At 37.6% G+C, this 21,414-nt stretch overlaps 4 protein-coding genes and 2 long non-coding RNA genes across 19 annotated transcripts; 1 reads left to right on the top strand and 5 right to left on the bottom strand.

Moving 5' to 3' along the window:
* Positions 1 to 98: 98 nt before the first annotated feature.
* Positions 99 to 12,208, bottom strand: Zasp66 (PDZ_signaling and DUF4749 domain-containing protein Zasp66). Of its 13 annotated transcripts, none has more exons than XM_076391090.1 (10): positions 12,059 to 12,208; positions 10,929 to 11,054; positions 9,923 to 10,149; positions 9,227 to 9,383; positions 3,583 to 3,738; positions 3,398 to 3,448; positions 2,744 to 2,832; positions 1,129 to 1,273; positions 1,023 to 1,061; positions 99 to 335 (listed from the first exon to the last, which is right to left on the bottom strand). In XM_076391090.1, exons 2-10 carry the CDS (start codon positions 11,040 to 11,042, stop codon positions 243 to 245), a joined length of 1,071 nt encoding a protein of 356 aa, XP_076247205.1. In that variant the 5' UTR covers positions 11,043 to 11,054; positions 12,059 to 12,208; the 3' UTR covers positions 99 to 242. The 13 variants fall into 13 exon arrangements, with proteins under 13 accessions (XP_076247205.1, XP_076247206.1, XP_076247207.1 ...); XM_076391091.1 differs by lacking the exon at positions 12,059 to 12,208 and adding an exon at positions 11,262 to 11,342; XM_076391092.1 differs by lacking the exon at positions 12,059 to 12,208 and adding an exon at positions 635 to 712 and having other exon boundaries at positions 10,929 to 11,262.
* On the bottom strand, positions 1,280 to 2,707 carry LOC143187112 (uncharacterized). The gene is made up of 2 exons (XR_013003149.1): positions 1,991 to 2,707; positions 1,280 to 1,425 (listed from the first exon to the last, which is right to left on the bottom strand). It is a non-coding gene; the product is annotated as an uncharacterized LOC143187112 (long non-coding RNA).
* On the bottom strand, positions 7,301 to 8,079 carry LOC143187111 (uncharacterized). The gene is made up of 2 exons (XR_013003148.1): positions 7,614 to 8,079; positions 7,301 to 7,540 (listed from the first exon to the last, which is right to left on the bottom strand). It is a non-coding gene; the product is annotated as an uncharacterized LOC143187111 (long non-coding RNA).
* Positions 12,209 to 12,586: 378 nt separating the features above from the next.
* On the bottom strand, positions 12,587 to 14,697 carry LOC143187106 (isovaleryl-CoA dehydrogenase, mitochondrial). The gene is made up of 8 exons (XM_076391089.1): positions 14,448 to 14,697; positions 14,137 to 14,226; positions 13,838 to 14,059; positions 13,446 to 13,773; positions 13,276 to 13,369; positions 13,107 to 13,197; positions 12,878 to 13,046; positions 12,587 to 12,807 (listed from the first exon to the last, which is right to left on the bottom strand). Exons 1-8 carry the CDS (start codon positions 14,586 to 14,588, stop codon positions 12,674 to 12,676), a joined length of 1,269 nt encoding a protein of 422 aa, XP_076247204.1. The 5' UTR covers positions 14,589 to 14,697; the 3' UTR covers positions 12,587 to 12,673.
* Positions 14,653 to 19,511, top strand: Rpiii128 (RNA polymerase III subunit RpIII128). Its single transcript, XM_076391078.1, has 14 exons — positions 14,653 to 14,789; positions 14,951 to 15,167; positions 15,239 to 15,393; positions 15,472 to 15,648; positions 15,728 to 16,019; positions 16,092 to 16,249; positions 16,308 to 16,413; positions 16,484 to 17,262; positions 17,336 to 17,475; positions 17,550 to 18,142; positions 18,216 to 18,462; positions 18,540 to 18,704; positions 18,780 to 18,910; positions 18,981 to 19,511. Exons 2-14 carry the CDS (start codon positions 15,078 to 15,080, stop codon positions 19,362 to 19,364), a joined length of 3,417 nt encoding a protein of 1,138 aa, XP_076247193.1. The 5' UTR covers positions 14,653 to 14,789; positions 14,951 to 15,077; the 3' UTR covers positions 19,365 to 19,511.
* On the bottom strand, positions 19,498 to 21,344 carry Pdxk (pyridoxal kinase). 2 transcript variants are annotated; one of them, XM_076391104.1, is made up of 7 exons: positions 21,155 to 21,344; positions 20,745 to 20,844; positions 20,502 to 20,645; positions 20,310 to 20,430; positions 20,094 to 20,236; positions 19,845 to 20,024; positions 19,498 to 19,771 (listed from the first exon to the last, which is right to left on the bottom strand). In XM_076391104.1, the coding sequence occupies exons 1-7, from the start codon at positions 21,245 to 21,247 to the stop codon at positions 19,662 to 19,664; spliced, it is 891 nt and encodes a 296-aa protein (XP_076247219.1). In that variant the 5' UTR covers positions 21,248 to 21,344; the 3' UTR covers positions 19,498 to 19,661. The 2 variants fall into 2 exon arrangements, with proteins under 2 accessions (XP_076247219.1, XP_076247220.1); XM_076391105.1 differs by having other exon boundaries at positions 21,036 to 21,171.
* Positions 21,345 to 21,414: the final 70 nt, after the last annotated feature.

Here is a 21,414-nt window from a genome sequence, read left to right as displayed (position 1 = left end):
TATTTAAACTGCGTAGTTTTATCGATATTGCAGACAAGGAAAATATTGTTATATGTATGTAACATTCAGAGTATTTTATTTATTTCTTAACAAGAATATCCTGCTTTTTAATTCTTTTATTTCATTTGATGTTTGTTGTTTATAGGCACGTTTTATCATTTATTACATCATACAATAAATAAAATATATATATTTATATATTATAAATAACATATATGTATAACGTCAGTTCAGAAATGAATTTAATAATCAGTTTGTCCCAGCACACTGTACATAATCCTCTTGAAGCTGTTACTTTGATGGATCTTTTCTCCGTCGTCTTCGAGGACATTTACCTAAAAAACGAAACAGGAAGTTTTTTATTGACAAGGATATAGACTTCGCTATTAATAAATCACGAAAGTGCTTGGTATGCATTATAGATTCCATTACGAGTATTTTATTCAATCGTTACCGATATGTACCGATTTGAATTCCTTAGATTTAGTTTGAAGTCAAGAAATTTGTTCGATAAGGATCTATACTCGTTCATGGATGATCAGTCAGGTATTTACACGTGACTTTCTGCAATGTCACAGAACGTCCGTGCTTACAAGCGGATACATGCGTGTGCAGATTCACAAAATACACGTACAAGTTGGTGTGAGTTTTAAAAGTCGTTGATGCGATCCTTTATGAAAGGAAGAGGAAAGGGACGTCTATACATTCCACCCTTGATCAAACAAACATCCACTATTAATTCGCTATAGTTTTTATATGGAAAATTAATAACTATAATTTCGTAACAGGTACCCAAATATATAGAAAAGAAAGAGAGAAGAAAGTGATGCTGATACTTATGCATAGAACAGTCTTTTCGTGTCTGCGTGTGGTGAACAGAGAATTTATGTCATTCGTTGTGTGCAGTTCATGCAAGTACATGCAAGTACGACGAGAAACATCGAGATACAATAACCAGATAAATTAACACAAACTCTCTTTCGTATTTCATTGTAAGGTAAAGTTCAAGCTTGTAAACTTACGTATGATGCAGCAGGACTTTTCGGTCGAGGGGGGTTTACCTAAAATTATTAATTATTTTGATTAGGAATGGAATTATTGTATTTACAGAGACACGGTGAAGCATACCCTATTTTGATTGACTTTCTGCGGCGAGAAAACACCGGTGCGCGCCGGCTGTTTCACTTCCTGCACCCTGTCACCGAATCCTTCCTCTTGAAGAGCCTTGTAAGCCTCGCTCTTGCTCGGGTCGTACTTCACCGGTTTCTTCGGGCTGTACCATTATATCGCATGTGTACACACGGACTATTTTTAATTGATTTGCTTTGCGACTCTGTCAAATCGGTTAGCAGCAGCCAAGGGTTATATCGCCAATTGCTTGTTCGAGAGCGACTTTCGGACCGCTTCCGTGCCCTTCTCGTTAATCTGATCACAAATACGTCCTAGCTAGATGCTTTCTCGAGGATCACGTTCCGTGTTTTGAATATCTGATTAGTCGATTCAGTCCTGTCCTTTGGTTAATTGTACTTACGAGGGATTATCACTAGAATCAGGTTTAGAAATGATATTTCATTGAACAGGACTGATACTTTAATTATTTTCTGTACCTTTTTGTTTTGTGATAACTAAAAGCATTATCAGCGATTTGAGCACGTCAATTGTCTCACGATATGTAATTCTCGAGAATAATTCTTATCAAGTAAGCATCGTAATTAGTAAGACTACTTATTTCCACGTATATTTACTACGATTAATTACTGATTATTTTCTATTCTACAGCATGCAAAAATAGGATTGTTATTTTACAAACTTCTGCAATAGTTCTAAGGATGATCTATAAATGATAGAGAGTGATGCAGTAAAGTTTGAACACTACAGTAATCGCACGCTTATCAGGTATTCGATCACTGTTCAATGGCCACGTTTACATGTCTATAAAAAATGAATGAGATAATTTAAAGGCAGTAAATGTGGTCAATGAATGATTTACATGATGAATCGTAGAATAATCTGCCGTGCGAGAGAAGCATCGAAAAACGTCTCGAACTAGATATATTAATTTGGCTTATTGAATTGCGGCCACACGTTCTTCGAGGAGGCGGCCTTGGCCTGCTCCTTCAAGATTCTCGCTTGCTCCTGTATTTCTTGTTTCTGTTTCACGAAGGAAAAGTCTATGAAAATGCTGGAAAACAAAGAAACTGCACGTGAGTGTGATGCATTCGCAAGAAATGCTGCCATGTAAGAATTGAACTGCGTTTTTTCTGCTGTTCTATGTCCCAAACTTCGTCACGATAACATTCTACTTCCGGCGAAATGGTAAATCTAAAACTTTTGAATTCAATATTCCTCGCACGTAAAACACGGATTGTTCTTCCGATTCCAATGATACTGTCTGCCTACAAGTTGAGTATTAGTAAGTCGATTCATGCTCCCTTTAGCGGTGCACGTCTCAAAATTTAGTTCACGTATGATTTTAGTTCTTTTTAGAATGAATTCGAGTGTCAACATGAAGATAGTTATCGAAAGTACGGCTGTGTTCGAGTTACAAATGCAAATGACCGATGGTGTTAATTGGTGTCATGATCATGATTGTTTCTTTGAGTTAATTGTTCTGATAAGTGGCAGCATTCAGCAAAAAGCTATTAATGGTACTAACTTTATTATTCCGATGCAGGCTACGTTATCTGTTAGCCGTTTTTTAATTTCTCTCTTTCTTTTTTTCTTAAGCTTTTTTGATACTTACGGTATGGCAGATGCCTGGCATTTAATAGTGTCGGCGATATTTTGCTCGGAGTAGAGGCCAATCGGTGAGTTGAACTGCTTGTGGACTACCTACAGAATCAAATTAAATGGGATGAATGCAGACATTAACAGCAGGGTAATGGAACGGTATGTTTATGTTCTTTTTTCAGTTGTCCAGTATTTTTTAACTCACGAGAGATAATCTCACATTTCAGCTTCAAGATCTTAGTTGTATTAATCCTTTTCCTGTCTCTCGTGAGTTAAAATTTCTGAATTAAGCCATAAGTTTACTGTTGGACGTCAAAGATACCCAACATACTTCTAAATGGCACCATTTTATTAGTTCGAATATTGTTGTTGATTCTATGATTTGTGGCGGCAGCATAACGATACATTTTCACGATTTATTCATTTGTATTTCATTCAAAAATAATTCCGAACGAGTAATGTTTGGCTGGTTAATGAATGACGAAAAATATCGCTTGCATGCTAGATTATCGTTGGCACTCGCAAAAAAAATGTTCCTAAATATGTTCGATAGTTAGGATATACAGAAATCGTTGCTGCGGCGTAAATTTATCATGACGATCACGCTCAGAGCGGAAGCATCGTTTATGTCGAAGCAGAAGCAATTCGAGAATAAAATGGTCCAAACCTTTGGAACTTCATTCGGTCCCAAGACACGGTGAAGTACCGATTCCGCCACCTAGTCGAACGTTTTATGAAACACATTGTTACATTAAATCTTCATAGTATTACCACGCGGTTTAAGGAGAATTTGCCTCTTTTAGAATGCATCTCTTCTTGCATCGAGTAGAATTGAGACTTCTAAGATCATACCTTTTGTTTCATAGCAACTTCAGGATGAGGTTGTTCGTAATGATGAGGTGCCGCCCTGATCATCGGGTTTGGATGATGGCGCAGGTAACACTCTCCAAGCGGAGCATCCTTCTTGATCTTTGCACCCGGCAAGACCAGAGGAGTGGTGCGGTATGGCTGAAAGTTTATTTATCCGATAAAGTAACGTAATTCACTCACTTCTGGAGCGAAAAGAAAGAAAGTGTACGTTCCCTAAATGTAGAATGAAAATCTTTAACAAACTATAAATGCCAAAACTAAGGGTTCTTAATCAGATCGGTAGGCGTGGAATGCTCTGCCAGAACGGTGTCAATTACCGAAGAACGAAACCTAAAATAAGCTTTTAATAGAGGCCATGGTGATCGACGATGGCTCATTAATTTTCGACAGTATTGCGATAATAGAGCATGGGTTGCATCTATGAACTCGAACCAAAAATAAATCGATGATAATTTCTCAGATATTAACGCTACTCGATCAGGAAAGATCAAAGTAATAGCCAAAACGTCTTCTCGCTTAGCCTCGCGGTTTACCAACCACTTAGCGTAGACCTCAGCTCTCCAAACAAAAGCTCCAGCACGAGAGTTTTGCATTCTATTTGCGTTTAATCAACACACGTCAATAATTCTCGCACGTAAACGACGAAGAAGCTGGCGATAATTTTGGCAAGGCTGATACAACCGGAAGCGCACATGCGAGCATAAAATGGTTATATCGTTCGATGGCATTTCCAACGAAAGATCTGTAAAGCGGCTAAAATTTCAACTGCTTGGCTCGAGGGTCCATACAATCAGAAAATTGCATAAAACTGCAGCATTACGAGCTGCGGCTGTTTGCCAAGTGTCTCGTTATATCACTGTTTCGTGCAGAATTACGAAATTATCGTAACCGTGACTGCCGCGCTTTTGTTTGGCTCTTGGAGCGCGAGTTTAATCGCGCTCTATGGTCCTCAAAAACGAATGTACATCTATCGAGGCTACTACCATTGTCGAAACACGACGAAAATGAGTATGTCAAGCGGGGAGGGTTTAGAAAGAGAACGAACGCTAGGATAAAGTTACGCGTTGTATTTATAAGACGCCACAAGAATAGGAGATCGACTCCAAATCCAACTGACATTGATTTTATTTCAATGGGGCGGAAATATTGATCGAGCTAATCGATTCGACGAATAATTTCGCATCAATTCCAAGTCATAAGGATTCCATAATAAATGTACCAGGAACATTATTTTCACAGGGTGGGTAACAGCGTGATTTTCTTAAAATAGATGAAGGCCTCTAGGGGTAAAAATAAAACGTACATCCCGTGTGCCGTGAAATCTGTCTTCGTCTCGGTGAATAGTTGTCAATTTATCGTCAATTCTTCGACGAATAATAATCGCTTCTATTAGAGTCACATTACTTCGTTTTCCTTTCCAAGTATCTGTGATTCGTTTTAAATTGTCTGATCGTAAACTTGCCCAGTTTATCTTTGTACAAAAAGCAATATTGCGAAGGCGGAAGTTGTTTCCGTGTCAGTTTTTTGATTCATATCCAATCTAAATTCGGACACGTTGGAACAGCTGTTTTGTAAAAATTGTCATTTGGCTCGATGCTGTATAATGCAATTGTTTACTCATAAATTGTCTTCTATCTTTTGCAACTCTTTTCAACATTATTTAATAATATTCTCAATTGAATGTTACTTTCTCTTGTGCCATTTGACGCTCTTTTCTCAAAAAGTTCTTCCATCGACCCCAATATTTGAAGCAAATTTAAGATACACGCGAAACGAGCGATTTGCTCGACCGTGATCCCAGTTCAATTTACGACAGTCCTTTTTTAACGCTGACGAAAGATTTTTTGGACGAAACGACGCTTTCGAGGTGGTCCAGGGATGGCGGGATGTGGGTGTGTCGTTGTGTCGACCCTCTTGTGTTTGAGTAACCCAGATCTCGATCACGAAAATAGAATAAGATACCAATGAACGGTGCGTTACATGCTTACGCACGTTTTATTGCATCGTGTTATTAGTTGATCGTACTCGCGGTGTAATTCTCCTTTCATCTCGATCGTTCCTCCTTTCGTTACGTTTTCTACTTGGGCTGCACTGAGCTCTATTGGGAATCTCGCGAAGGTTCACCCAGGTCGTTTTTAGTGCCATTAGGACAGCTTTTGAGACCTAGCCCCAGTTTTGAAGATGGTGTCAAGGTTGGCTCGTGGCATAACTCGAAATCTAGATCGTCTTACGTTACATCTTCCTATGAAAGATTTTCGATCTTCTCAGTGGATCAAAGTTTGAAGATTCTCCCAACAGAGAAAAATCTTTCATAAAATTTGTTTTCTCATTGTTACAGAATTGGCAGAAGCTTTCTCTGACGCATAAATCTAAGGCGTTTGGAAGTGTTGCCTCAGTTAAAAATAATCCACGAATGAAAAGAAGAAACAGTACGAAGAAACGTCCAAGAATTTGACGAAATGAGATCAAGTATCAAACGAGTGAGAAATGTATAGTTTTCGCAATGTTCTGTTGCCTCAACCAAGTGATGACACAAGTTGAAGCGTACATTGTAACTAAAACGGTGTTTATTGGCCTTCAAGAGATGTCAAGAGTAACTCAGACTCTGTTTTGCAGATGATAAACATTCCCTTTGACGGAGTATCGATAATTCGAGACATAGGATTTAAAAATACACCTTTATCTTTAAAAAATATACATAGAACTAAGCTGGACTTAGGATCAGATGAGTTTGGACCTGAAAAATATCATAAAGGGTGCTTAATTCTAAGCACCCTTGTACAATATTTCTATTCCACTATTTCTTATTTCTGTACACGATACTGATAGATATTACTTTTCAGATTCAGTATTTTAATTAAGAGAAAACCAGATCCAAACTCAGTTAGCCCTAAAGCATGAGATGCAAGATTGATGTAAGTACAGATCTGTCAAACAGTTTGACAGCGGTTTCCAATTCTGAAGATTACCGATGGATGGAAACGGTACATTCTGAGTGCTCTTTGAGCTCCACAAATGATCGATACTCATGAGAATGTTCTCATGTTTGTTCTAATTCGCATTTTTCGTACCCAGAACACGGCAGCCTCCTCCTCTTTCGGCTGGTGCTCAACGTTGGTACGGTAGACGGTGGTATAAGCCGGCATTGTTTCCCGATCGAACCGAGGTTCGCCTTCCCAAAACTGACGAGGATCTCCTTCGTATCTCCCCTTATCTCCTGCTTTCACCGAGGAGCTGACACTTTTTTCCGTGGATCTGTCGAACGAATATTCGCTAACGCACTGGCTCGTAGCGCGGGCGGCACTAACTCTGGTCTTTTCCACGCGACTGCTCTCGCGCTCTTTCTTCTCCTCTCCCGTATTACCGACGTATCTCGATCACTCCTACGTTTTTACCCTCTTGACGAGCTATACGATATCGTTGCCCTCGACCATCCGGCTCCAAATCTTTTTCTCCTGCTATTCAAGGCTCCCTCTGAACCACTCTTCGAAAGTCGTTTAATTAAGTGAACGATCACTACTCGCAGGATAATTAATTTTTATTTTGAATTCATTTATTCGTATTTTTGATTCAATGCGTCGGCTTTGGATTTCGACCAATTCTCGAAAGCTCGAAGGACGGGCGTTGTTCAAGGTAGACTCTATTACAATCGTTTTTAATAGCCCACCAGTAGTAGATATGAATAAGAATGGATTTCGTATCTTCTTATCAGTTGATTCCTTTGGCTCCGTAATTAATATATCTCTCGACCCTGAATGCGTATCGCCAATTTGAACTGTCGAGGAAAGTGTTTCCCTTGGCAGCTTTCTACGATAAAATTAACGATAGTCGTTTATGCGTACAAGCACCGATTGCCAAGTCGTTAATGAATCTTCGATTTCCCTTCTCCTTAGATTCGTTTGATCGACTCAAATCGAATTGTATTGAAGTTTGAACAATTCTGTAAAAGAAGACTTGTTTAAATAATGATTCCACGCTAAACTACATGTCAGTATTTATTTTTCTTCATTTACAGGGAGAACGCATGTCAATCGATGTAGATTAGAACGGAGATAGTGTTCTGAAATCGTCCTGGATCGCGTAGTATTGGATCGGAGCAGTGGTTTCGATGCAAAAGCGATATTTATAGCGAGGCAACTACCTCTACGTGGACTTTCCGGCATCGTGGCGGGCCAACAAAAATATATTCGCACTTCGGATGTCTCACGAATAAAGGCAGCTTCGGACTTTTCACGAAATCCCGCCGCTGATCTTTCTCCTCGTCTTTCCTCGTTGGAATCCCAAACAATGGTACGCGCCTCGGCCCGTCCTGGCACGTTTACGAATCGAATTGAGTTACTGGACCAGCTAAGAGGCCAAAGTAATGCATCCAAGCGACAATCGTACAAACAGATGGATTAACAGCCACACTGAAAGCCAGAGTTGAATGAACAAATAGTCCTGTCATTCCGACAAAGACTCGTAATTTAATTAGCGTCATGCAACTCTGCGCTGGACAGGACTTATGTAATCAGCAAGATTACAGATTTCAAGCGACAGCCACAATTTCCAGTTCGTTTTTTGTTTCTTTTTCTTGTTTCGCTTCGATGACTCCTCGCAATTTGTCTCCGGCTGAAAATAGGCCTCGGAAATAACGAATTAAGTTGGACAAATATTCTGTCGTTCTACACCTTTACGGCGATTCAACAGTAAGTTATTGAATTTCAAAGTGGTCGAGTACTTTCGGCACGGTGTTCGACTTGCCAGCTGCACTGCGCTTGGTGTTTTGAAACCCAATAATTCATCGTTACCTATTAGAACATCTCCAAATCATCGAGTATTTTATAACATTGTGATCGGTCCAAGAATATTATCGTCTCGAATCGAGGATTTATGTTTTTTAATCGACGAACGATAGGGTCGTACAGGCTCGTTTCTCTTTCGCGTGATTTAGAAGATAAAAAGCTAGCCTGACAGATCAGCCGGAATTAACGGGGAGCAGACCATGTCGTATCGGTTGAAATAGCAGTCTTGCTCTATACTTAGCGAGGGGTTTTGGCGTTCGCCCGCATAATTTCGTTAGAAGTTGTCAATTCCCCTTATACTATCTAAAGGTGTTTGGTTTCAGTCGGCGATGTGTATATCTGCATCTGAATTGCCTAATTTCATTTGTCATTTTCTAGAGTTACACGTTTTATTTACGGTTCAACGAACTCTGCAGGAAAGTTTAAGCTTACCAGACTTCGTTTACAAATTCGATTTCTCCTTTGGCTTCCAAGAAACCGGACCCGTAATAGAGTATAAAAGACGATTGAGATCGCTCGAAATGCATCTGTAGATCGCGCACGAACGAACAGACTGGCGTTGTTTTCGAAACAATTCTAAATTAACGTTGGACTTGTTAGTTTCTTTACGACGGAGCAGCAGCGGGCAAGGTATTTTTCGATAACCAAGGCGATGGGATTTTAATCGAAACGCGAGATCTCCGTTTCGTCTTACAAGACAATTGTCCTCGACCCGATGAATTCCAAGCCAAGCAGCGAATATCGCTGCATCGATTTATCGCGGCAGAAACGGTTTCGTGGCTCTGCTTTGCCCACTCCTGTTCGAGATCGTGTCTTAAAGTGCATGCATCTATTCGAAATACCTGTGACAAATAGGCTCTCTCCTCGCGAATCTCATCGAGGTGTTCGTGGGGTAAGGCAGGTTGTTCCTGTGGAGTCGAGGATCGGCTGTAATCGTCGAGCGTGGGTGGCGGTACAGGGCTCTTGGGTAATACCCCTGGTACCTTCTGTGGCTTAGGTCTATTTAGCAAAATGAGAAGACATCTTACTAACGAACTAACTTAATATACGAAGTTTCTCTCAGAAGAGCTTCGATGAAGCTCGACAACCACTTTCTCTAGTTTACAATATTGTTTCAATTTTGTTTTTGCATTGCAGGCAAATGCAACACGGAAATGCAATTGCGTGCTTATGAGCAAAATGCAGCACTCGATGTTAGAGACACAGAAGCAGCTATCAGTTGTTTGGAGAATGCATTTGAGCAGGTACAAAGTAAAATGAAATTAAAGCTTGTCTTCTATAGATCAGGAGTTAATTTTTCTTAATTTACAGAACGCAATAGCCTTCAGTTTTCCGATTTGAGAAAGGAAAGTGGTTGTCGAAGCAACGATGATATTTCTTGATACGGTGAGCTGTCAGTCAGGCACTGCAATTAGCATAGGAAGAGAGAGAGAATTTAATATGAAGCGTTAATGGTGATGTTACGTAGCGGCAGTAGCGCGGCGGTAGCGATGCTACAAATGGAGCGCATAATAATAAAGGTGGAATTGCTTTCTGACAGACTAGTGACCGCAGCCCTGTTGCCAATGTTCGACTTGATATTCGGAGGTGACGTGGTGGTAATGTTGGTACGAGATGCACTCGACTGTTCAGACCTTTCAACTACAAGCTTTATAGATTCAGAGGTTTGGAGGAGATTCTGGGCGTCTACGTGCCTCACGTCTCGCGCGTCGTAATCGTCGATTTTTCTGATCACGTCACCTCTCTGGAGCGCCTCGTTCTCCGACTGTGAACACAAGAATCAAACGTCCATAGTTAACATCAACCAAGCACTTAACTCTCAAGCGATCGTGTTGCAATACTAGAATTAAAAGCATGAACTCGCCTGAAGTATATTAGTCGCGTGAAAGGATACAGGATTATAAGTTGTAACTTTGATTAGGGAAAACGAAAGGGTTTAATACATGCAGTAATGTACACTAATGTTTCAACGATAAAAACGTTTGGACAAGGTCCAAACATGTTTATGGCCTCTTCCTTCTGCCTTCAATAACCGTGCCAGAAAGAATGCAGTCGCGACGATCGAGAAGATACACGAGATTGGGCCACACGTGACAGGTGGATGTGTAAGCAATGTATTAAATAGAGAGAACCTTCTAAAATGAAATTATGCCATCGGTTGAAATTTGCTCGTGATGTGAAGTACAAGTTATCATCTATAGCAAATATTCGTTTAAGCTCAATGCCATTTTTGAGATTAGAAATTCTGAATTTGAGTAGATATATCTCACTTTTTGATATAATGAGATCTGGTGTTAGGGAATGAAAATTCTAAAAAAATAGAGACTATGAATTTTTAACTGAATAAATACGATGGTATTGGCAGGAGGTATCCACAGTTAGAAAATGATCTCGATCCCCTGCTGGTTCTGTTATATGCGCTTTGCCGTACATCCAATAATAACCGTGTACGCGGCAACGCGTGCATCTAAGTAGTATATTACTGCACGTATGATCGAACAGGGCTGGTGTTCGAAGAAATGAAATGGAAATAAAAGAACTCACGCGGGTGACGACGATCGGCGTGCCCAAATCAGCGCCTCCGGCGATACGTATTCCCCAAGGTTTGCCGGTGCTGGATCTCTTAAGCTTCACGATCACCGTTTGTTTCCTCGTCATGCTCTACTCCGTCTGTCACAACAACGCAATCGCGCGTTTAAAACGGACACAAACCGAGTGGTTGACTGCAGCTAGATCGTGAAACTAACGCGCGAAAGTAGAGAAAGAAAGCGAGAAAGGAAATCGACGGGCTGGCGGAACAGTCGAAAAAGGAATCGAAAGACGACGCGAATCAGCAACCAGTCGGTGCAATATCGAAGCCGTGCTTACGCTCCTTACTGGCAAACGAGAGCTACTGGCTGCACCACCACTTGATTTTGACAGGCTTTACTTCTGCGAGCTTAGTTACCCAACTACCGGCCCGCCGCTTCTGCTATTCTGGCCCCATTTCGAATTGGCATACCCTGTGTATTGTTCTGGCCCGACCTGCACTCATTTCTTTGGCATTCTCTGCCTCCCTGACTTTGTTGGGCTTAACCATGGGATTAATAATCATCTACGATAGACGTTAATAGTAAATTCAATACAATTAATGTTGCCCCTTTACATTAATTTTGAAGCTATATGACAATTCTTCTTTAAAGAAGCTATCTCCCTTATGTATAGTATTTCCAGAATGTTATACAATAGCATTATCGATAAATATTGTTTATTTGCAGCTAAAGTCTCCATGAGATTTGTAATATATGTACAGTTTCATCTGAAGGAATGGTAGCGTGTCCGTGGGTGGAAAACTTTTTTCTATCGCCAGTAGTCCTCAAGGAATTAATGTGTAACACTGTAGATGTAGAACGAGTCTATATATACAAGGTAGAATTGACGGATGTAGGATGAAAACAGAGTCTTCTTTTTTGAGGGCACTGAGCGTAAGTTCATTGACACAAACTAGAGATTTGTAAAGTACAGTGGGTTCCTTTTTTTAGATTAACGAGGGTAGATGCGGCAGTGGAGCACACAGAACTGTAATCTTTAGAAGAAATGATGCAGGATGAGACAATTTATCAGAGAAAGTCACCAATAATCACAGAGGAAGTTGAACGAAGATCGAGGGATCGTTTGGATTGCCGCGTACTCACATAGGTCTCGTAAAAATTGCCTATGGAGAACTTAAGGGCCATCTTCGCACGACGAATCCCACAACTCCGTTTTCCCTTTTTCCTTCGCGGACGTGCTTTCACTGAGTGACGTCTGTGAGCGTCCGAAAGCTTCTCTCCCCTATGTGGCTTCGATCTAATTAGTTTGGCTGCACTGTGATTAATGAGACTAGATCACAAGAGAAAGAGGAAGAGCAAAAGAGAGTGTCTAGGATGAAACGAGAGGAAGAGTGTGTACGTAAGTTTGACTTAAATTAGCAACCTATAGCGCGAAAGGTTAGTCAATCATAGTCTCTTCTGGACCGTTCTAGTGACTCATTTATCTCGATTTACACGATCCTTAGAAAGTGTGCATGTACCCATCGCTGGTTGATATGCAGATTGCCAATACTAATGACCTATTAATCGTCTATCGATATGCGATTCGGATGATACGAATTGTTAGCCGCTTAGATGAATCTGTGGTGTGAAATAGAACATCTAAAGGAAATAAAAATAATTTCAGGCAACTCTGGTTTAGATAAAATATTGAAAATTATTTCCCAAGTTTATACAAAATATATATTTATTTTAGAGCATTTTAAAGTAGCTCTCTTCTTATGAATACTCCTCGGTAATTGCTCTGCTAATTACCATCCGACGAACTTCGCTGGTCCCAGCACCAATTTCGTATAGCTTAGCATCCCTTAAGAGTCTTCCAGTAGGATAATCATTAATATAGCCATTTCCACCTAATAGAAATTGCATAAACTTAGCTGAAGAGTCCTTAGCTAGTGAAAAGATACAATTGAAATAATTTACCGAGTATTTGGATGGCATCTAAGGCAGCATTTGTAGCGTTTTCAGCATTGTAAAGTATCACCGCTGCGCAATCTTTCCTGTTCACGTGTCCCTTATCACAGGATCTCGCAACAGAGTACAAGTAACTTCTGCAAGCGCTTAAGGCTGTGTACATGTTCGCTATCTTTCCCTGAAACATTATCATTATCTTATTCTTTGCTTCTGCAATAATGATAATTTGATACCACACCTGTATCAGTTGAAACTCGGCGATAGGTTTCCCAAATTGTTTCCTTGTGTGTGCATAATCGAATGCAACGTCGCAACATGCTTGCAAGATACTGTTCGGAACAAAGTAGATGTTCTAGATCAAAATACTGTTTCATAAAGTATATCAAAAAAATTTAGAGGAATCTTACCCTAAAGGGCCAGCCGCTAGTATTAGTCGTTCCAAATCCAGACCACTGAAAAGAACGTATATACCTTTGTTCACTTCTCCAAGTACATTTGCGGCTGCAATTCAACAAGATTTTTGTAGCTTTAGAATATCAAAGTGCAGAGGTCTAACAAACTATTCAAACTAGATTACCAGGAACTTTGCAGTCTTGAAAGACAAGTTCGGCAGTGTTAGAACCTCGCATTCCCAATTTATCTAGCTTTTGAGCCGTGCTGAACCCTTCGAATCCTCGTTCCACGATGAACGCTGTGATGCCATGCTGAGGCTTCTTCGCATGAGGGTTTGTTCTTGCATAAACGATTAATGTCTCTGCATCAGGACCGTTCGTGATCCAAAATTTGTTGCCATTCAAAACGTAGTAATCGCCTTTCTTCTCAGCTCGCAGTTTCATGGATACTACATCAGAACCAGATTCTGGCTCTGACATTGCAAGTGCTCCGATGTGTTCTCCACTACAGAGCTACATCCAGATAAAATGTTTTACACAGGCAAATTAGAAATTACATTTAGATGACCTATGATACCTTCGGCAAGTACTTGTACTTTTGCTCCTCTGTGCCATTTCTGTGAATTTGATTGATGCATAAATTCGAGTGCGCGCCATAGCTAAGACCCACAGCTGCTGATGCTCTGCTAATTTCTTCCATAATAATAACATGATCCAAATATGTGCCGTCTGTACCGCCATATTCTGATTTTGCTGTTATTCCTAATAAACCTAATTCACCAAGTTTCTTCCAGAACAACTAAAACATGATGTTCGAATGATTTTTTAGGCATTTTAGGCAGCAGATTATTTTTTCTTAAATAATTTGTTACGTACTCGAAGATCATCAAAATTATTCTTTCTGTCGATGTCAGCAGCTTTCGGAGCAAGCTCCGTTTGCACAAAATTAAAGACGAGTTTCCGCAACTATATGAAATGAAACGTCACTTTTATTATTTTTTAAAAGAAGGACCAATTTCGCGCGTGTATATCGAAACTCGAATTTCAAATTCGAATGGAAGAAAATTTGAATTTAAAAAATATCGATTGTAGATCGTCCAATAGTCGTTAGAGGGCATGCATGTCGCAACAGTGAACTCATGTATGACCTATGAATAATGTATCGTGCATATTATCAATTTACAAACCTCTCTCTGTTGATGATCTAATCCAAAAATGTGATCATCTATTTTATGATATTGGGATGATTCTCTAACACTGAATTTATTGGTCAATTTTGGAAAACCCCTAAGCAATGGTCTCACAAATTTACAGACGTGAGGTTTCATATTTCTCAAATTTTAATTTATCGCAAACCGACGCAATTGTGTATGGGCTACGGACTCACAGTGATTCAGCAGTTAATATGATTATGATAGTTCGGTCTGTGCAGTCAAGCCATACCATGTTATCTCTATTTTTCATACAACTACATAACAAATTTGACGACGTTAATCATGTCATATGCTTTGCTACATTACCATGAAAAGGTTGTGGCCATCGACAATTAACTATATATGTTTATAGTACTTTGTAGCAGTTTTAAAATAATATTCATTACTATTAGGAAAAATATGCTATACATTTTCTTTTATTTCAGTATTAATTTATTGGTGGTTCCTGCATATTATACTTACATTTTGTCTTATAGGTTAATAGATTAACTCACGCCGACTGAACATGTTCTCTAAAGAGAAAACGTTAAGAAGATGCTGTAATGAAACAACACTTTTGATAACATTCTTTTAATTTTTTGGCACGGTAACTTTGCACGTCTTATGTATATAAAAATGGGCGAGATGAAAATCAACGCATACGATGATATTAAATCGGAAGAGAAATATAAGAAAGTAGTAAAACATATACAGGTACGGGAGAGGTTATATTTTGATACACTTTGCATACGAAAATGATTAACACTGATATCATTTTTTTATAGGATAAGTGGAAACTCGTACCTGCTTTTCTTAAAGGAAAAGGTCTCGTGAAACAACACATCGATTCTTTTAATTATTTTATAAATGTAGAGATAAAGAAGATAGTAAAAGCAAATGAAAAAGTACTCAGTGATGCTGATCCCCTTTTTTATGTAAAGTAAGTAGTATTATTTTATGTCATTATATCTTTTTATGTCATTTATTGAACTGTTATTAAGTGTATTTTATGTAATAGGTATTTGAATGTACATGTTGGTTCACCTAATGTTGAGGAAGGTTTTAATATAACTAGGTCTACTACTCCACATGAATGCCGCTTAAGAGATTTAAATTATTCTGCTCCAATTACAGTGGATATTGAATACATTAGAGGTCATCAACCAATAATTAGGAATAATTTATTAATTGGAAGGTATAAACTTCATTTATATATATATTTAAAATATTAAAAGGGAACACAAAAATGATTTAGACTGGTCATTATTTTTTAGGATGCCCATTATGTTAAGAAGTTCAAATTGTGTTCTAACTGGAAAATCTCATTTTGAATTGGCAAAGATGAATGAATGTCCACATGATCCTGGTGGTTATTTCATAATAAATGGACAGGAAAAAGTGATTCTTATACAAGAACAGATGCTTAGAAACAGAATTATTTTAGAAGAAGATAGTAAAGGGTGCATTGTGGCATCTTGTAACAGTTCTACTCATGAGAGAAAAACGAAAACTAATATTGTAGGCAGAAATGGAAAATATTATATGAGGCATAACATTTTTCAGGATGTAAGTTCCTACATATTACTTTATGTATTCATATATTATGGATATAATTGATTATGTATATTGTTTTACAAGGATATACCTGTGACTATAATATTTAAAGCAATGGGTATTGTGAGTGATCAAGAAATCATGCAACTCATTGGTACAGAGGAAGAATTCATGAAAAAATTTGCACCAAGTTTGGAGGAGTGCCATGTTCTGAGTGTTTTTGCTCAAAATCAAGCATTAAGGTAATTTATTTAAATAAAGAGTTACGAATATTATATACTGATCATATTGATTTTTCAGATTTCTTAGTAACAAGAGAAAACAAAAAAGATTTTCAGTAATAAAATCTAGCATTACAGATGAAATGAAGGATATACTTGCAACTAATGTTTTATCTCATGTTCCTGTAAGTAGTTTAACAATTTTTTTGCTATGATAGTACATAAAAAATGTTGCTGTAATATTCTTCTATACAGGTTGTAGATTTTAATTTTAAAATGAAAGCAACTTACATTGCCTTGATGATTCGTAAAGTTATGAAAGCACAAACAGATGGTAAACTTGTGGATGATAGAGATTATTATGGTAATAAACGATTAGAACTGGCTGGCTCTCTATTGTCTCTGATGTTCGAAGATTTATTTAAAAGATTCAATTGGGAGTTAAAACAAATTGCCGACAAAAATATACCCAAAATTAAAGCAGCACAATTTGATATTGTAAAACACATGAGACAAGATCAAATAACGAATGGATTAGCTTTTGCTATATCTTCTGGTAATTGGACTATTAAACGATTTAAAATGGAACGCCATGGAGTCACTCAAGTACTATCCAGACTCTCTTACATTTCGGCGCTTGGAATGATGACAAGAGTTAATTCGCAATTTGAAAAAACCAGAAAAGTATCTGGTCCACGATCTCTGCAACCATCCCAATGGGGAATGCTATGTCCCAGTGACACACCTGAAGGAGAAGGTTGTGGTCTAGTAAAGAATTTAGCTCTTATGACACATATTACGACAGAAATTGAGGAGGAACCAATCGTAAGATTAGCGTTCAACTTAGGAGTAGAAAATGTTAATATTCTTGGTGGGGAAGAGATCAATAATAAAAATGTTTACATGGTGTTTTTAAATGGTAATATCTTAGGTATAGTAAAAAATTATCAGAGGCTAGTAAATGTTTTTAGATTGCTCAGAAGAAAAGGTCTTATAAATGGTTTTGTTTCAATATATACTCAGCATCAGCACAGGTAATATTTCTATTAAAAGAATGATTAATATATAGAATACTACAGCTTACTATAATCTTGTATTTCTATCAAGGTGTATTCAAATCAGTTCCGATGGGGGACGACTGTGCAGACCTTATATTATTGTACAGAAAGGACAACCTCTTGTACAAGATGAGCATATAAAACTACTTGAACAAGGTGTACGAAGTTTTGAAGATTTCTTACAAGAAGGTGAGTAGATAAAAAAAGTGGATTTACTAATCGTTCTATATGCTAATCTAATACTACTATGACATTGTTAATAGGTTTAATTGAATATTTGGATGTGAATGAAGAAAATGACAGCTCTATTGCGTTTAATGAGTCGTACATTAATGAAAAGACAACTCATTTAGAAATTGAACCCTTTACCTTACTCGGTGTTTGCGCTGGATTAGTGCCATATCCCCATCATAATCAGAGTCCAAGGAATACTTACCAATGCGCTATGGGTAAACAAGCAATGGGAACTATTGGTTATAATCAGCGCAATCGTATCGATACATTAATGTATAACTTAGTATACCCTCAAGCACCTATGGTCAAATCTAGAACGATAGAATTGATTAACTTTGATAAATTACCAGCTGGCCAAAATGCAACAGTAGCTGTTATGTCTTATAGCGGTTATGACATCGAAGATGCCCTCATATTAAACAAAGCTTCGATTGACAGAGGGTATGGGAGATGTTTAATATATCGGAATGCAAAATGTACATTAAAAAGATACGCTAATCAAACGTACGATAGAATAATGGGCCCATTGATAGATACAAATACGAAAAAACCTGTATGGAAACACGATATCATCGATAGCGATGGAATTGCTGCGCCAGGCGAAATGGTAGAAAATAGAAAGGTAACTTTTTATAGTCAATGGTTATCAACACATGCATTAGATTATAATTTTATTAATCAATTCCTTGATATAGGTAATGGTGAATAAGTCAGCACCGTCTGCAAATATTGGACCAGTAGCTTCTGGCAATGTACAAACGCAGACAGAGTACAAGGATGTTCCAGTTGTTTTTAAAGGCCCCGTTCCTGCATATATTGAGAAGGTAATGATTTCCAGTAACGCGGAAGATGCATTTTTAATTAAATTATTATTAAGGCAAACTCGAAGGCCTGAAATAGGTGACAAATTTAGTAGTCGGCACGGACAAAAGGGTGTTACTGGTACGTACATTAATTTTTTATGTTTTAAATACCGAAATATATTTTTTTGCCTTACCATTACTTATACATCTACACAGGTTTAATTGTGGAACAAGAAGATATGCCATTCAATGATTATGGCATATGTCCTGATATGATTATGAATCCCCATGGTTTCCCTTCTCGTATGACAGTCGGAAAGTTAATAGAACTGCTTGCTGGAAAAGCTGGCGTTGTGAAAGGACAATTTCATTACGGCACTGGTATATTTTACTATAAATACTGTCATTTTTAAAAACGTTATAACGATTTGTATCAATAGTACATGTTTTTTATAGCATTTGGTGGTTCAAAAGTGGAAGACGTTTGTGAAGAATTAGTTAGGCATGGATACAACTACTTGGGTAAAGATTTCTTTTATTCTGGCATCACAGGAGAGCCATTGCAAGCGTATATTTATTCTGGCCCAGTAAGTTAATACCCTTAGAAAGTTTTTCAATTTTATGATTGTTATTTAATAAATACATTCTGAAACGCAGGTGTACTATCAGAAACTAAAACACATGGTACAAGATAAAATGCACGCTCGCTCTCGAGGACCAAGAGCTGTGCTGACACGACAGCCAACCGAAGGACGCGCTAAAGAAGGAGGTTTACGGTTGGGTGAGATGGAAAGAGATTGTTTGATCGGATATGGTGCTAGTATGATGTTAATAGAGAGACTCATGATATCTAGTGATGCGTTTGATGTTGATGTATGCAACAAGTGTGGCCTGATGGCATATACTGGATGGTGCCACAGTTGCCGTTCAAGTGCGTGTGTTTCTACGATTTCTATGCCTTATGCTTGCAAGTTACTCTTCCAAGAACTCCAATCTATGAACATTGTACCTCGTTTAACATTAAAAAATTATTGCGAATAACTTCACACGTGATGGAAGTCTTACAAGTTACCATAGTTTGTGTGTGTGTGTGTAAATATATTTATGCTGTTGTAAGACGACAGCAGCCTTTGGTTACTTTTTTACATAGAAGAGTAAACATTATTAAAAGTAATTCACATTAATGTTTCGTTATTTATTATTGGAAGACATTGAAACATATACATCATCATCAACAACATTATACATAGTTGTAAACGTATTAAGGTATCAACAGTAGATATATTGCATCAAAGTTTATTGTACATATAGAATATTATTACCCTAGATTTCATTTAATTAGGAAAATTGTGCGCGTAAACGTATCTCCGGATTTTCAATACAATTTTTACTTTGTATTAGACGTAATTCGATCTTCTTTGCAGATTGTGATTTCTCATCGCGACATGCTGATATTTATATACAAGTAGAATTATTATCTTTTAATATCTTTATGGAAATAACAATTGACATTCCACGTACCTTGAGAATGTTCATAAGTTTGAAGTAAGACACTGTGCAGGGAATTCACGGTTTTTTCGATCGCATCTTTTATATTATCTTGCAAGTACGTATGAGCTAAAAACAAAGCAGCAAAAAGATCTCCAGAGCCCGTAAAATTACTTGGAATCTTAGGAATGTCAATTTTTATTAACTTCTTATCTGAAATCACATGCAATATGATCAGAAAAGTTTTATTTGAACCCAAGGTTATATTCATTATCTCGTTACCTTTAATAGTACTGAATACAGCTGTTAGTTTATCATCAATTTCTGTTGATGAGACAGCAACTGTTTGAGGACCAATTTTATGTAATTCCTTTATAGCATTTTGCAACTCAGATACCGTACTGACTTTGATACCAGTTAGTAATCTGAAATAATCACCAGTTTTATTGCTGTTTTCACTTCAGTCATGATAAAACCAAAAAAAAGTGTTTAACATACTCTACTTCAAATTGATTGGGTGTTAAAATATCTGCTAATGGCACTATCTCTGTTTTATAAATTTCCTTCAATGTTTCAGGAACATACATTTTTCCATCATCTCCCATAACAGGATCACAGACTTCCATAAAAGATCCATAACTAATATAGATTAATCATTCTAATATAGATATCTTATTCATATTTATTTACCATATATGAGGTCAGGATTTTTACTCTTCAATGTGCGAACTACTCCTGCTATTCTTTTTAAAAAAGAAGCTGAACCCACATATCCAGTGAGTAAATGAGTATAATTGTCTAAATCATTTTGTATTAAACCATCCATCAAATCCTCTAAAAAACAATTGTTAATAATAGTAAAAAGATATGAAATTCGAGTTTTTAAAAGTCAATACTCTACATTATTTATATTCAAAAAAAAAATAATCTTACCCAAATCTTTATCATTTAGTACTTGACCTTTAAAAACTTTGTACCCAGTGTGATTGGACAATTGAACAGAATTAATTGCATCTACCTCAAAGCCTAACAACTGAATAAAAAAAAAATTATTTTGTTTTTCATCATACTATATAAATTTAGAAAAAAAATTTGTCTTTGACATGTTATGTATAGGAGTATACTCCAAAATGAATGCTTCATTGTTATTATTTAAATCTTTCATTATCATTAGGTGTGATTTTAAAGCTTCTATAAATAGTTTTGTAACAGGAAAATATGAACCTTTAGTTTCATGGAAATGTGCAATCAACTGAGGATGATAACAAGCTGATATCAATGACGTCGCGAATACCATGACCGCGTAGAAAACTGTTTAATGAAATATAACGTGGATGTGTCACCTGTAAAGGAAACGTTGCACTTTTATTACCAACGTAACCAGACACTACATGACTTTGTATCGAAAGAATTCGTGGTGTTCTTTTGGAGCACATGTCTGATCAGCTGATGTACAAACACACGCGATGCACCGAATACAACACGAACTGTACTATGATGTATGCTGATCAGTGTTGTTATATAATCTCTCCTACAGGTGGTTTCAAAAACGAAGTGTACCCCCTCCATATTTGTTAACATTAACAGGAAAACTGAAATTCTT

Source organism: Calliopsis andreniformis, unplaced genomic scaffold, assembly GCF_051401765.1.
Source record: "Calliopsis andreniformis isolate RMS-2024a unplaced genomic scaffold, iyCalAndr_principal scaffold0022, whole genome shotgun sequence".
Lineage (NCBI taxonomy): Eukaryota > Metazoa > Arthropoda > Insecta > Hymenoptera > Andrenidae > Calliopsis > Calliopsis andreniformis.
This window is presented reverse-complemented; position numbering and strand designations above follow the sequence as displayed.

Excerpts from the sequence above, each read along its gene's own strand:
- Zasp66 (XM_076391090.1), bottom strand. The coding sequence starts at position 11,042 with ATGACGAGGAAACAAACGGTGATCGTGAAGCTTAAGAGATCCAGCACC. Across the intron at positions 10,150-10,928 it reads CGCCGATCGTCGTCACCCGC|TCGGAGAACGAGGCGCTCCA; the intron begins GTGAGTTCTTTT and ends TTGTGTTCACAG. Across the intron at positions 1,274-2,743 it reads TGCCAGGCATCTGCCATACC|CCCGAAGAAACCGGTGAAGT; the intron begins GTAAGTATCAAA and ends ATAATGGTACAG.
- LOC143187106 (XM_076391089.1), bottom strand. The coding sequence starts at position 14,588 with ATGAAACCTCACGTCTGTAAATTTGTGAGACCATTGCTTAGGGGTTTT. Across the intron at positions 14,060-14,136 it reads ATAATTTTGATGATCTTCGA|TTGTTCTGGAAGAAACTTGG; the intron begins GTACGTAACAAA and ends ATCATGTTTTAG. Across the intron at positions 13,047-13,106 it reads CCGAGTTTCAACTGATACAG|GGAAAGATAGCGAACATGTA; the intron begins GTGTGGTATCAA and ends ATAATGTTTCAG.
- Rpiii128 (XM_076391078.1), top strand. The coding sequence starts at position 15,078 with ATGTATATAAAAATGGGCGAGATGAAAATCAACGCATACGATGATATT. Across the intron at positions 15,394-15,471 it reads GATCCCCTTTTTTATGTAAA|GTATTTGAATGTACATGTTG; the intron begins GTAAGTAGTATT and ends TTTATGTAATAG. Across the intron at positions 18,911-18,980 it reads CGTATATTTATTCTGGCCCA|GTGTACTATCAGAAACTAAA; the intron begins GTAAGTTAATAC and ends TCTGAAACGCAG.
- Pdxk (XM_076391104.1), bottom strand. The coding sequence starts at position 21,247 with ATGTGCTCCAAAAGAACACCACGAATTCTTTCGATACAAAGTCATGTA. Across the intron at positions 20,845-21,154 it reads GTGCAACGTTTCCTTTACAG|TTGTTAGGCTTTGAGGTAGA; the intron begins GTGACACATCCA and ends TTTTTTATTCAG. Across the intron at positions 20,646-20,744 it reads ACTAAATGATAAAGATTTGG|AGGATTTGATGGATGGTTTA; the intron begins GTAAGATTATTT and ends ATTGTTTTTTAG.